We start from the raw sequence: 15,000 nt of genomic DNA, 5'->3' as shown, positions 1-15,000 counted from the left end.
ACCAGCCCGTCTTGCCACCAACAACTGTGCCACATTCAAAGTCACTTATATCACCTATTCTGATGCTCGGTGCTTTTGAGGTTGAGAGCCGTTAGCCTTGCGTGTAATGCCTCTTCTGTCTCTGATGACTCAATTCATCGAGAAAGCACCTCCTCATTGCTGCTCCTTCTACAAGAACCACCATGGAGCTTTGATCCCTCATCTGTTCCTCCCCCCCCCCGGTCTTGAGCATTGTCCGAAAGTTAACCAGGTTCCATGAGTACTTGAAGCTTAGCCTCCTTTCCTTGAAGGAGAAGTAAACCCTTCTATCGTTTTCAGTCAAGGAAGCCGCCATCTTGGCCTCTAATGATTCTTCAACTGCCATAATGCCGCACATGTGATCAGTTACGACACCAGCCACTGGATGGTTTGAAAGTTTGGTTGTGCTCTCAGCCAATGTGAACATTAGCATTTCCGGCATGCCGGGAATGTAAGTGTTTTTTTTTTTTTTTTTTTTTTAAACTGGGTTTACTCCCGCTTTGAGCCTGTACATCGTCTACCACATTTGCAGCTACAACAAGAAGTCTGATTCCAGAACAGCAGTACCGGGTGTCCCCGACACACTGTCCACCAATAAGTCAATGAGCTTTCTCCTGAGGAGTTGCAGTCTTCTGCTATTGCTTCCAAATTGAAAAAGACAATTTAACCACTTACAGACCGGACGATTTTGCTGGTCGAAGACCAGACCACTTTTTGCGATTCGGCACTGCGTCGCTTTAACTGACAATTGCGTGGTCGTGCGACGTGGCTCCCAAACAAAATTGACGTCCTTTTTTTCCCAAAAATAGAGCTTTCTTTTGGTGGTATTTGATCACCCCTGCGGTTTTTATTTTTTGCGCTATAAACAAAAATAGAGCGACAATTTTGAAAAAAAACGCATTATTTTTTACTTTTTGTTATAATAAATATCCCCCAAAAATATATAAAAAAAAACTTTTCCCTCAGTTTAGGCCGATACGTATTCTTCTACATATTTTTGGTTAAAAAAAAAAAAATTGCAATAAGCGATTATTGATTGGTTTGCGCAAAAGTTATAGCGTTTACAAAATAGGGATAGTTTTATAGCATTTTTATTAATTTTTTATTATTTTTTTTTTTTTACTAGTAATGGCGGCGATCAGCGATTTTTATTGTGACTGCGACATTATGGCGGACACATCGGACATTTTTGACACATTTTTGGGACCATTGTCAATTATACATTAATCACTGCTATATAAATGCAGTGATTCCTGTGTAAATGACACTGGCAGTGAAGGGGTTAACCAGTGGGTGGCAGTGTAGGGGTTAAGTGTTCCTAGGGGTGTGGTATTAACTGTGGGGGGGTTGGGCTTTCATTTAGTGAACACTGATCTCTGCTCCAATCACATGGAGCAGAGATGAGCGTCACTAGTTGCTAGGCAGAATGGAGAAATGCTGTTTACAAGGCATTTCCTCCATTCAGCCGTCCCGTGAGACGATCGCGGGGATGCCCGCGGGCGATCAAGTCCGCAGGTCCCGCGACCGGACTCACGGGGGTCCCGACAAGCGCGGGAGCGCGCCGCCGATGGCAGGGCGGCATTGAAGATTGGACGTACCTGTACGCCAATATGCCTGCCCGTGCCATTCTGTCGCCGTACATCGTTGTGCGCTGGTCGGGAAGTGGTTAGACCCGTACATGCCTTAAAACTAGAAAAAAAAAAAAATTATAAAAAAACTGCCACTTCCAGCAGTGCCGTCTCTTGCCCTGAGTACTACAGTTCTTGAAGACCTCAAAAAACATCTATTCACGTCAGATTTTTGAGTCATTTATGAAGTTTGAATGCATCTAATAGGAGGTGTTTTGTGCCTCCCAATTTTCTATTGGCCCATATTCTCTTAATTAGGAGTCTGTCATTAAGTGGTCCATTCTGACTGTAGATCTGGCAATCTCTCTTGCCCTTACAAGGTGCTTCCTATTCTTGTAAATGACGTTCTCTCATTTAAGGTTCCACAAATAAGATCGAAAGCCCTTTTCCATTTTTCCCTCTGGCAGGCTGCACCTTGTACAAGGTTTTCGCTTTAGTTCTCTTGTGCCAGACCACTTGTTGAATGGGTCAAACTCCTTAACCACTTACAGCCCCCGGACCATTTTGCTGGTCAAAGACCAGACCACTTTTTTGCGATTCGGCACTGCGTCGCTTTAACTGACAATTGCGCGGTCGTGCGACGTGGCTCCCAAACAAAATTGACGTCCTTTTTTTCTCACAAATAGAGATTTCTTTTGGTGGTATTTGATCACCCCTGTGCAGTTTTTATTTTTTGCGCTATAAACAAAAATAGAGCGACAATTTTGAAAAAAAAAACGCATTATTTTTTACTTTTGTTATAATAAATATCCCCCAAAAATATATAAAAAAAACATTTTTTTCCCTCAGTTTAGGCCGATACGTATTCTTCTACATATTTTTGGAAAAAAAAAAAAAATCGCAATAAGCGATTGATTGGTTTGCGCAAAAGTTATAGCATTTACAAAATAGGGGATAGTTTTTATAGCATTTTTATTAATAATTTTTTATTTTTACTAGTAATGGCGGCGATCAGCGATTTTTATTGTGACTGCGACATTGTGGCGGACACATCGGACATTTTTGGGACCATTGTCATTTATACAGTAATCACCGCTATATAAATGAAGGGGTTAACCAGTGGGTGGCAGTGTAGGGGTTAAGTGTTCCTAGGGGTGTGTTACCAACTGTGGGGGGGTTGGGCTTTCATTTAGCGAACACTGATCTCTGCTCCAATCACATGGAGCAGAGATCAGCGTCACTAGTTGCTAGGCAGAATGGAGAAATGCTGTTTACACGGCATTTCCTCCATTCAGCCGTCCCGTGAGACGATCGCGGGTATGCCCGCGGCGATCGAGTCCGCGGGTCCTGCGACCGGACTCACGGGGGTCCCGACCAGCGCGGCGGCGCGCTCCCGATGGCAGGGCGGCATTGAAGATTGGACGTACATGTACGCCAATATGCCTGCCCGTGCCATTCTGTCGACGTACATCGGCGTGCGCTGGTCGGGAACCGGTTAAGTGTGATTAGCCAACGTCGACATTGACCCACAAATCAATTGCCTGGACCAGATGTCTTTGGTTATAAATCTTAGCTGTTCTGGCTTGTTGAAGCCTGTTGGATTGGTCGGTCAGTCCATTTGCACAGGACTCTGACTGAAGTGTTGCAGAACTCATTTGTAAAAAGTATTTCTTAGGTTATTGTAGTGTGCTATAATTAAAGCAGAGTTCCACCCAAAAGCTGAACTATCGCTCAATTTGTCTCCTCCCCTCCCTCCGGTGCCACATTTGGCACCTTTCTGGGGGGTGGATACCTTTGACAGGTATCCACTCTCTACTTCTGGGAGACCAGGTCCCGGCGCATTATGTCAGCAGCTCGGTTCCCTCCTCCTCCTCCCTCTGCCACCGGGCCAGTAGGAGAGCACAGCGATGCCTCACAGATGCGCAGTAGGGACGTGCCATGAAGCCGTAGAGCTTCGCTACCGGTTCCCTTACCGGCAACTAGGGCTGAAACAACTAATAGATTATGAAATTAATCGATTACTATTTTCATAATCAATCGGGCAGTAACATAATGGGGTTAAAAAAACTAAAACGAGCCCTTTATAGTACAAAAAGAGCAAATAATCGCTACTGTAAATATGACTACATTACTACAGTAAAAAAATGAACCCCTAAGACCCCTTTCACACCACACCGCCCATTGCGTATTTTTAGCGGCGTTTTACCGCCGGATTTGCGGCGCATTTTGGCCACTAGCGGGGCGCTTTTACTCCCGCTAGCAGCCGCGAAAGGGTTAAAACCGCCAGCAATACGCCGCAATAGCTGCGTTTTGCCAGCGGTATTACAGCGCTGCCCCATTGGATTTCAATGGGGAGCAGCGGTGGAGGAGCGGTAAACACACCGCTCCTTCACCGCTCCAAAGAAGCTGCTGACAGGACTTTTTTCTGACGTCCTGCCAGCGCACCGCTGTAGTGTGAAATCCCTCAGGGCTTTCACACTACAGACAATGGTGCAGCTTCTTTAGGGCGGATTGCAGGCGCTATTTCTAACACTATAGCGCCTGCAAAACGCCCTGGTGTGAAAGGGGTGTTAAAGTAGCGATTATCTGCCTTTCTTACTATAAAGGGCTAATTTTAGTCTTTTTAACCCCATTATGTTACTAAATGTCTTAGACCTGGTTCACATCTATGTCTGTTGGTGCTTTTTGCAGAAAAGCACTACAGTTCATTTACATGGTTTCCTATGGGACACGTTCACATCTGTGCTTTTTTTTTTTTCCGCCGCTGCGTATTTGGAAACGGTCTGGGAATTTTAAATGCAAAACGGTGCTTCTTTGGTTCAATATACTTCAATGGAGAAGCTGCAGAAAAGCATGTAATGCATTTTTGAAGCAATTTTGTGCCCAAAAAAAATGCAAAATAGCAAATTTCCCGTAAAATCACGTGCGCAGAAATCAAAAACGCACAGCAAAAAGCACTGCAGGACGGAGCGACATGCTGACCTCACCCCAGTCGTGTTCGCTTGTCATACACCAGGAAGGACGGGTTGGTTTTTTTGGCGTGTGTCCGGCCGGCGCACGCTTCTTATCGAGCCTGTTGTTAAACTCTTATGTAAGTGTATTTATTTTTGATTTTGAATTAAAAGTCGTTGGTTTTACACTATTTGGAGCCTATGACACTACACTGAGCTGGGAGTGATATATGGAGTGACGGTAGTGACAGCTATAGCCCCATCTTGTGGAGGATCTGGGATCGACTAAAGGGGTACAATAACCTGGATGCCCATTTAATCTCACTTCGCCTGTTGTGACCCTCTGTAAAGGGGGGGGGGGGGGTCGCCTCAAGTTGGTAAGGAGCCAATCTATATATTTGGTGATGGGAAAGGGCACATTGCACTTCTGGAGAGAAAGAAATTGTGTGTTTTAATCCAGTCATTCACATGAAAATTCTCCACTGGTGATTGATTATATGGACATTTTATACTAATAACAAGATATATAACTATATGGACGTTATTTAGTTTAATTATTATTTTATTTGTTCTTTTATTTTTGTACATCATGCATTTATAATTTTTGGTGCATATTCAATTTTTAGTGCATATTTTGTTTTGAGTCATTTTTCGTTTTTAGATGATTTTTTTATTTGCTTATTATCACACAGTGGTTTTTTTCTTTCTTCTTTTTTGACACATTAATAACATGTAATTGTGTTTCACTTGAGAAAATTTGTGTTGCACATAGATGCACATACACATATATGTATCATTTGTTGAGGTGATCTCATAAGTATAATATTTGAAGTTTTTTTATTTTGCTTCTTATTTTCGGTTTTGTATACACATACATCCTGTTCTTCTTGGGATTTTGAGGTTAGCGCAGTTTTACTTTCTTTTTCCTATGTTTATTTGTGTATTTTTGGTATACATCAGAATTGCAGCTTGAGAATATTCAGACGAAAAATCTTTGTCCATTCACTGAATGGAAGAATTGTGTTTGAAATTTTCACTTGTTTTTAACATTCTGTTATTAAAATTCATGTAATTTCTGAATGAAAAACCACATACCACTGTCTGAAAATTTCTTTGAACAAGCAGTTTTCTATCATTTCTAAATTTTCCCCTCAATGTGGTTGAAAATGAACGTCAATTTGACCCACTTTTTTTTTTCTCTTTTTTTTTACGGTTATTAACCAATCTAAAAAATAATTGGCCAACTAATGGATTATGAAAATAATCGTTAGTTGCAGCCCTACCGGCAACGGAAACAGCTGCGGTGCCGACATCGCTGGACTCCAGGCCAGGTAAGTGTCCTATTATTAAAAGTAGTATGTAGTATGTGAAGCTGCTGGCTTTTAATTCTTTCAGGGGTGGGTGGACCTCCGCTTTAAGGTTGCTACTAGGGAAAGAGTACTTTGCTTTCCTAGCGGAAGAAGCCAATTCACAAGTCCTTTCACTACTTCTCAAAAGCATCTCTTTCTCTGAATGTGGCCAAATCAAGAGAGTCTCCCACCAAGTTTGGTTCTCCTTACGCTGCATGGAATACTCCAGCTTTTCAAAGCGGGGGGGGGGGGGGGGGGGGGCATTTGTTGGTTTTCACAGACGACTGCAAATCCTGCATACTCCATACCTGGGCACAAGAGGTGGTGTTCTAGGGTTACAAGCTCAAGTTTTGTTCCCTTCCCCCTGCTATTTGTCACCTTCAATCTTTTAGCTTCTCCCCACCACCTGGACATTTTTTCCTCAGTGCACTTCTATCTTCCTGTTGTGGATGTCTAAACTTTAAATGCTTACATTCATGTCCACAAGTTTCATTCTGCTTTGCAGTATACCCTCTATACTACCAGTTCCTGGCCCTTAAATTCAGCCTGTCCTTTGCACCTCAGGTGTTCAACAAGGTACAATATTCGGCTTTTGCCCTTTATCATTCGAGGTCTCAGGATATAGAATAGTCGACACGTCCGATATTGCATTGGTTGGATCCTGAACCTTCAACCTGTTGCCAACACAGACTCATCACTTAAAATATCTGTGGCTGGTCCTGGGCATTTACCAGACCATGTTATTGCCCACTCCCCCTCCCACGGAGCAACTTGCCTCACCAGTTTCAGGTTTGTGTGCTCCAGTCCAAGAGCCATCATGCACCCCACATCTGCATGAGCGTATTGGGTCTCATAGTGGAGCCTGTTCCATTTAAGGAATCTGCAATGGAACATTCTGACTTAATAGGACAAGTCCTGTCCAGGGATTGGTAGGACACTAAAAGATCAGGTTATCCCTTGCCCTTGGGGCTTCAGAATCCTGCTCTGGTATCAGGGAAATTATTCCACAATGTGTTTTAGAAGATCCAGAGTATGAACAAAAGTCTGTTAAGCTGAGGGGGGCACTGTCAGTGCATCACCTTCTCAATACCAAAACAGCAGCATACCCTGATCAATGAGGAAGAAAGTCTTGCTGTGGCAAAAGCGGTAGAGTGAACCCTGTCTTGGGCAGAACACAAGGTTCCAATTTTCACAGTGTGCAGCATCTGGACCTGAGAGCGTGGTCTTTGAACCCTGGGCATTCCAAGCCCTGTGTCACAGGTTGTGGGACACCAGATGTGGACCCTCCTGGCTGCCAGATTAAACAAACTGGATGGGTTTGTACCCAGGTCCAGGGTCCCACTGGTGAAAGCAGTAAATGTACTAGTGGCTCCACAGGATCAGCGCACTTCAAGCTATAAACTTTCCTCCACTGAAGCCTCTTCCTCAAATGTTTTGCATTAACAAGGTGGAGGGCTTCCTGATGGTTCTCATAGTCCTGGATTGGCCAAGGAGACCATAGTACATAGACCTGATAATTCTTGTAGCTATGCCAGATATGTTGATCTGTTTTCCAAGGTTCGATCTTCCACCCTGCTCCTCGGCCACTTGCTATATTGGAATGACAGTTGAAGTACAGGTCATAAGGGATAGGGGCATTTCTGACTGCGTTATCACAATGCTACCTAAAGCTAAGTACACTTCCTGCAAGGTCTAGCACCTCACCAGACATTGAAGGCATACTTTTTGCTTGGTGCGAGTCAAGAAGCAACCCCAAGAACTTCTCCATGGGATGGATCCTTTCTTTCCAGCGGTTGGGTCTGGACCATTATTTGGCCCTTAGTACCATCAAGAGCCAGATCTCTGCTCTTGCATTTCATTATCCAGAACGAGCACCGACAATGATTTTATCAGTATAATGCAAACACATTTTTTAACTTTTTGTAATAAAAATTATATTGTGTGTCACTGTCCTTCTCTGGTACCAGTAATGTCTCCAAGGTTCTTATATGTATTCTTTAAGTGTTAATTATGGATGAGGTACTGATATAAAATTGGATTTGGGCTATATATCTGTAAAAACAATACAAGAGCACAGGATTTACAGTGCTTTGCTACTGAGCACTTCTATGGAGCAAGCAGGAGCCCTGGAGTTGATTCAGTTTCCAAGTCTCGCAAAACCTCCTGCTCTCTAGCTCCTTCATCACCTCCTCCCATGCTTGTCTGCAGGACTTTTCCAGAGCCTCTCCAATCCTATAAAAAGCCTTACCCCAATCTGTCCAATTATCTCTTAACTCCATTAACTTTTAGACTATCCTTGAAAACACTTCTCTTCAGAGAAGCCTATCTCCCACACACCCCTAACAACTGTATTTTCATTTTATCCATCAGCTCATCCCCCACAGTTATTACCTTTTGTTCCACTGGACCCTCCCTTCTAGATTGTAAGCTCTAACGAGCAGGGCCCTCTGATCCCTCTTGTATTGATTTGTATTTTAATTCTACTGTCTTGCCCTCGTGTTGTACAGCCCTGTGTAAAAAGTTGGTGCTATATAAATCCTGAATAATAATAATAATAATACCGTGCTTGACAGCAGCTGCCACTGACAGCCAATGGCTCCAAAGCTATAACCCCTCAGAGCACACATTGAGGTCTGGAACACAGCAAGCCAAACGCTCAGAACTCGCATGCTGGGACACTAGACATACACTTACCACTTCCATTTGGATGCATCCTCCTCTTTCTGTTTCTCCTCTCTACTCTTTGCCACGCCTCCTTTCGCTTTTCTGTTCTGTTTTTTAGTCTTCCCTTCCTCAGTTTTGCTCCTCTTGGTCTCTCTCTCCTCTTGGTCTTCCTTGATCTTCCTCTTTTTGATAGTAGCCGCTTTGTCCTTTTTGAAGTCCTCTTCATTCTCCTGTTTGACTTCCACAGCCATATCTCCACTCTCGGGGCTAGGCCTCCTTTTCTTTTGCTCACCATCAGATTCCATGCTCTCGTCATCTTCTCTTTCCCTCTTTACACTTTTGGATTCTTCTTTGACCTTTCCAAAGTTCTTTTTGTCTTCACCTTTCTTTCCTCCTTTCTTTTCCTCTTTGCTGTGATTTTCTTTAAACTTAACTTTAGTGCTGTCCTTGTTTTTAGGTTTCTTTTCTTCAATCTGTGCATCTTGAAATAAATCCAGATCAACCAGCATCCTCTTTCCAAAGATCCCCTTCACATCCTTTACCGGTTCTTTAACTGGTATTTGAGAGTCTGCCTTTTCTTCCTTTATCTGGAACTCACCCCTCTCTTTTTCGTAATGATTCTTTGGTTTGTCATTACCTTTATTTCTTTCTCCCTCTTTAGACCTAGAGTGGTCCTTTTGCGCCTTTTCCTTGGCGTGGTCCTTGTGCACCTTTTCCTTGGCGTGGTCCTTGTGCACCTTTTCCTTGGCGTGGTCCTTGTGCACCTTTTCCTTGGCGTGGTCCTTGTGCACCTTTTCCTTGGCGTGGTCCTTGTGCACCTTTTCCTTGGCGTGGTCCTTGTGCACCTTTTCCTTGGCGTGGTCCTTGTGCACCTTTTCCTGCTCATGGCTGATCTGGGTTTTCCCCTGCTCATGGTCACTGTGCACCTTTTCCTGCTCATGGTCACTGCGCACTTTTTCCTGCTCATGGTTGATCTGGGTTTCACCCTGCTCATGGTCACTGTGCACCTTTTCCTGCTCATGGTTGATCTGGGTTTTCTCCTGCTCATAATCATTGTGCACCTTTTCCTGCTCACGGTCACTGTGCATCTTTTCCTGCTCATGGTTGATCTGCGTTTGCTCCTGGTCATTGTGAATTTTTTCCTTCTCATGATCAATGTGTATCTTTTCCTTTTCATGATCTTTGTGCCTCTTTTCCTTCTCTTGATCTTTGTGCCCCTTTTCCTTCTCTTGATCTCTGTGCCCCTTTTCCTTATCTTGATCTTTGTGGCCCTTTTCCTTCTCTTGATCTTTGTGGCCCTTTTCCTTCTCATGGTCTTTGTGCCTCTTTTCTATCTCATGGTCTTTGTGTCCCTTTTCCTTCTCACGGTCTCTCTGCCTCTTTTCCTTTTCATGGTCTGTGTGGATCTTTTCCTTATCGTGGCTTTTGTGCGTCCGCTCCTTCTCCTGGTCTGTGTGTCTATTTTCCTTTTCAGGTTTATCTTTGTTGCCGTAAGTGCTCTTTACTGCTCCTACCGCATCTTTGCTAGATCTCTTATCCTCCGTGTGCTTTTTGTTCTTTCTAGACAGGTCTCCATTTTCTGGCTCTTTAATTTTGTCCTTTTTGGTGTGTTTTACAGTTTTGGGGTCCTTTATTTTTTGCTGATCTTTGTCTTCAGTATTTTCCTTTACCTCTTTTTCCTTTTTGTGAGTGGAAACTTTCTTGGTCTCTTTGACAGATTCCTTACCAGACTTTTCCTTTCCTTTTTTGTCTTGCAATTTGGAATTCTCCGAAATGGAATGGTTATCTGCTGCTGAACCCCTTTTTTCCAAATCAAGGCTTTCAACTTTCTTCCCTCCTTCAGCCAAAGCATGACCGTCATCCGTCTCACATTTTACAGCTGTAGCGGGATCAGTGGTTTTATCCTTCGATTCAACATCTTTTGGTGTAATACCTGCATCAGGTTTGCACTTAGATGACAGATGACCATTAATGCAAAGCAAAGGGTTACACTGGAATTCTGAAATCCGTGGCACAGACTGCAAAAAGAAAAAAAAAAAAAATTTAAAGCTACATTGCATAGTTTTCAAAAGTGATCTAAAAAAATAAAAAAATAAAAAAAAAAGCAAAAAGGTGGTCAGTAGACTGCCTATGGAAATATTTTAGTGACTTAGTCGCCAATATAAAATAAACTGTAAAATTAGAATGTCTTGTTTACCAGCAAAATACCTTTTTAGGAGTGTATCACAGGACACAGAAGAGTGAATATTCATGACTACGTATTTTATGCTGCCATTTTTAGGTCAACGGACACTAACCCAAAAAAAAAAAAAAAAGGGGAGAAAAAGAAAAGGAAAGAATATCCACCCAGGCATAATCCTTCCCAGCTCTATCAAGCCTCAGTGTTGTAGCAAGCAATGGGCAACAATGACAAAAGGTTAGGGATCCTGTAAACCAAGAAAAAAATAAAATTTGAATCCAAGGTAAACTAAAATAATATATTTTTTTAATTATACATCCTAGGACACAGAGGAGTTCATATCCATAGTACGTGGGATGTCTCAAAGCTCTGAAAATGATGGGTGGGGGCAACACAGCAACAGGGCCCACACGCCCAAAACACAACAAAGCCACCTGCAAGCCTTCTCACCCCCATACTGGTATCCGTGGAGTAGTAAGCATCTGCCTGGTTGTAGTAAACATGAGAAGGGAAGAAAGGGTAGCAAGCCTTACACTCTTGAACAAAGGAAGCTTGATGCTGAACAGCCCAGGAAGCACAGGCACTCCTGGTGGACTAGGCCCTGACTGGTAATAAGATACTTTGCAGGTGAAGAGCCCATTTTTCCAGATTTCTGATGGCTGAGAAAATCGCCTATCAATTTTCCAAGCTAGGAACGTGCCCAGTGGAGAGGAATGTGAAGTTTTGGTTAAGATAAGGTCTGCTGCTTCCTGAGCACAACCAATTCTTGGGCCTCCATGATGGCTATTGTATGCCACAGCAATTTCTGACTGCACCCCAACAGGAAGCCCCCCAAAAAAGGTAGACAGACCAATTGCCTGCAGTTTTGACTGGAAACTTTTACGCCTCTGATCAAGTACCCTGAACCAAGAGGTACTCCAGAACAACTTCCACAACCCAAAAGGCTGTAGGGCTGAAACAACTAATCGATTAATCGACAACTAATCGATTATGAAAATAGTTAACTATTTTCATAATCGATTAATCGGCCAGCTGATTAGTTGGCCTTCATACAGAATGCATTATCTGTTTACATATCGGGAAACAGTGCAGCACACATACAGCTCAGTACACCATCCATACATGTCAGTAAGTTCCGGAGAACTTCAAGGAGGCAGGGCATATTACGTGGGAGCAGGGCACATTACATGTGTCCCAGTGTGAAAAAATTTGATCTCCGAGTCTGATATTTACCAGATTCAACCTCCAATAGTATATACAGTATATCTCTTCTGTCTGTTATTCTCAGAGTGGATTCAAGATTTTGCTCCCTAACCATATAATTGTTTATATTTACCACTGCATATAGATTTTTAAGAATAAATTGCCTTTTTTTAACTTTACATATTAAATTTAACACCACACTTTAAGGTTATTATACAATTAATCGAAACAATAAATCGGCCAACTAATAGATTACAGTATTCATGAGCTGCATGGATATCACCATTCCAGAGTTTACCTTGGGAGTGAGATGCAATTGAAGATCCAAATAAAATTAGGAGTGTAGCACCGGATAATAAACCAATAATACAAGTGTATATAATGTGTAAGATTACAATGTGTACAATAAGTCTACAATGTATCAATGATGATCATAATCAAGTGCAAAAACCATCCAATAGAAAATAATCCATATGCGATTGCTGCGTTAGCAAAAATATGTGCATTTAAACACAATTGTGACAATAAAAAGGGAAAATATGCAAACAAAAAAAGTTTTTGCTGGCTGTCACCTTTCAATAAACAATGGAGGCTTACCAGAAAGCCTGCGACCGTCCTTGTTCAGGGGGGTCAAATCAGGTTTAGTAGAAACAGGAACACTGCTAGGATCTCACGGACTTCCCTCACAGGTGACGGGCTGGCATCAATGAAGAGCACCTTCCATGGTGCGCTCACAGGAGACAGAAGCTGTACACCGATGAACACTTTGAGATGGCTTGCTGGGAGGACAATTCTGTCTCTTTTTAATGAAAGATCCAAAGACCAATGTTTGTCCCATAGCGACAGGATACTGATCTGCAGAGCTCTGGAGTGAAACTGGGCACAGGGGGCCCAATAAAAAGGCAGCTACCATTTTTACCAGCACCTGAATGTAGGTCTGAAACAAGTGACTTTCCAATGACCTTATGGACGCTACATGGGCTCGAAGAGACAGTAATTTCTCCTGCAGAAGCAGCACTTTCACCTGTACAGTGACCAAGCACTCCAACCATTTCAGAACCAAGGCAGACTTCTGAAGGTTCAGTACGGACCTTCTCTAAGCACCGTCTGCTGGACATTCGATGTTAGTTTCTGAGCCGATTGTGAGACTAACACAGGTGCGATGACGCCTTGGGACAGCAGTCTTTCCATAACTGCATAGAAGGTGGGATCCCAAGACACACTTGAGCACATAAATGATAGCGGGGAAAGCATCAAAAATCAAGCTAGTAGCCTCTGGACACCACACTGCAGACCCAGCTGCCAAACTTCCTAAGGCAAGGCGGCTACAAAAGGCCGATAGATGGGCCCCGCCCTCATGAGTGGGTGGGTGCTCCTTTGCTGTAAAGATTTGCCTGCCAAACCAGTGGATTTAGGGATCCAGTTCTTATAGAAATGGGGTGTGGGCTTTTGCTTAGAGCCCAGGCTGGTTGCTTATGAAAGGAGCTCTTCTTGGATTCCAAGGGCGTCACTGGTTTCTGACGTGTAACCTTCACCACCTTCTTTGGGGGTAAGTTTGCCCTTTTACCTACATTACCTTCTGGAAGAAGGCATCCAAGGATGGTTCAAACAAACATTCACTCTCAAAGGGCAGCCTCTTGGCTTCTTACAGAGAAGTTTTGTCAACAACATTTGAGCCAAAGGATTCTTTTCATGTGACCACCCGTGAAAGCTGCCTTATGGAGTCTTCGAAACATCCAATGAGAAATTTAAGGCTCTAGGAAAGTCTTACAGCATCTGTCAAATGGCAGGGTCTTCTGGGTCGGATTCCCTGGAATGAAGCATATGATCCACCCAGACTTAAAGAACTTGGCAATCTCTCACAGCAGGTTGCAGAGTTGCTCCTTTCAAAGAGGTATTCCTAAAAGGAGCTTCTAACCTCCTTTCCGTGGCATCTTATAAGACCGGACCTCATGCATCGGGACTGCCAGGGACTCGAGTATAAATTAGCTGTGATAACTGCCAGAACTGTGAAATTCCTCCTCAATGAGGTATTGGTGAGCAAAATAGTGAGGAATCTCCTCTGATGCCCCATCAGATGGAAAAAAGAGACAAAGTGAAGGAGAGTGCCGAAGTTTGCCTCCCAAACTAATGAGAACCCTTGCCATCTGATCACACAGTCCAAATATGGCTGCAGAGAATTCCCCCCTGGAAACAATGAAGTCGAGCATTAGGCCCCTGAAACCTTGAAATTACCAGATAAAAAAGTACAGGAATTCAGAACTAAGCTGACCTTTTGGGAACCCACTGCAGGATAACTATGTACGAGAGCCACCCTACTTGAATAAGGGATTATGGAGCCCATGCCAGCATTCCAGCCACCTCTGTGCCTGCGTGAGGTTACGGCTTGCTGAGGTTGAAATAGGTCTGTGACTCCCTCAGAGGGCATCTGTAGGCCTAAGCCAAAAACCCCTGGAAGCCTGACAAGTGCCCCAGTACTTTCAGTGCCTTTGAGAACCGGAAAGGCTGCTATACAGGGCTGGAGGAAAAAGAACCACATCTGGCTGTCTCCCAGAGTATTGATATCCAACCCCCCACAGAGAATAAGCTCAGGCTTAGACTAAAACAATGCAGATGCACTGGACCGCCTCTGCTGTAGCCCCACAGACCCTCACCCCAAAAAAAAAAATTCCAGAAGTCCCAATGCACTCAAAGTCTGAGGGAATTGCCACATGCTCCACTATACAAAGGCACTCATCAATGCAGATGCAGGGCCAGCAGGCCAAGACTTCAATGATCACAGCTGACATGCCTTGCAGGGCCCTCAGGGATTAAACCCCTGCTCCGAGAGGAGTCACTACATGGGGCCGGTAGAGCAAGCTGCCAGCAAGGTCATCTGGGTATAACTAAAATCGCTGCACGTAGGATCCAGCATTGACTGTTAGACATTATAGGCCATCCCTGGGCTTGATTATGGGTTCCATGTGCAGTCCTCTTTGGCTGTAGTCAACGGTTCAGAAAAGGCTCTCCTCTCTCATCAGGGAGTAAGGAAAAGGCCAGGAGTAATGAGAACAGAGCCTAGCAAAAAC

The 15,000-nt window shown here is 43.6% G+C and overlaps 1 protein-coding gene across 2 annotated transcripts in view; it reads right to left on the bottom strand.

The window, feature by feature from the left end:
• The window catches only part of LOC143995810 (DNA topoisomerase I, mitochondrial-like), a 171,528-nt gene that overhangs the window by 68,835 nt on the left and 87,693 nt on the right, over positions 1-15,000 (bottom strand). For both annotated transcript variants that reach the window (XM_077490522.1, XM_077490523.1), the window contains one exon: positions 8,581-10,568. In XM_077490522.1, coding sequence (XP_077346648.1) covers positions 8,581-10,568 — 1,988 coding nt within the window. The remainder of the gene's footprint in view (positions 1-8,580; positions 10,569-15,000) is intronic.

Source organism: Lithobates pipiens, unplaced genomic scaffold, assembly GCF_037356315.1.
Source record: "Lithobates pipiens isolate NorthernLeopardFrog02 unplaced genomic scaffold, aLitPip1_a1.2 Scaffold_19, whole genome shotgun sequence".
Classification (NCBI taxonomy): domain Eukaryota; kingdom Metazoa; phylum Chordata; class Amphibia; order Anura; family Ranidae; genus Lithobates; species Lithobates pipiens.
The sequence above is the reverse complement of the archived record's forward strand: the minus strand, read 5'-3'. Positions and strand labels throughout refer to the sequence as shown.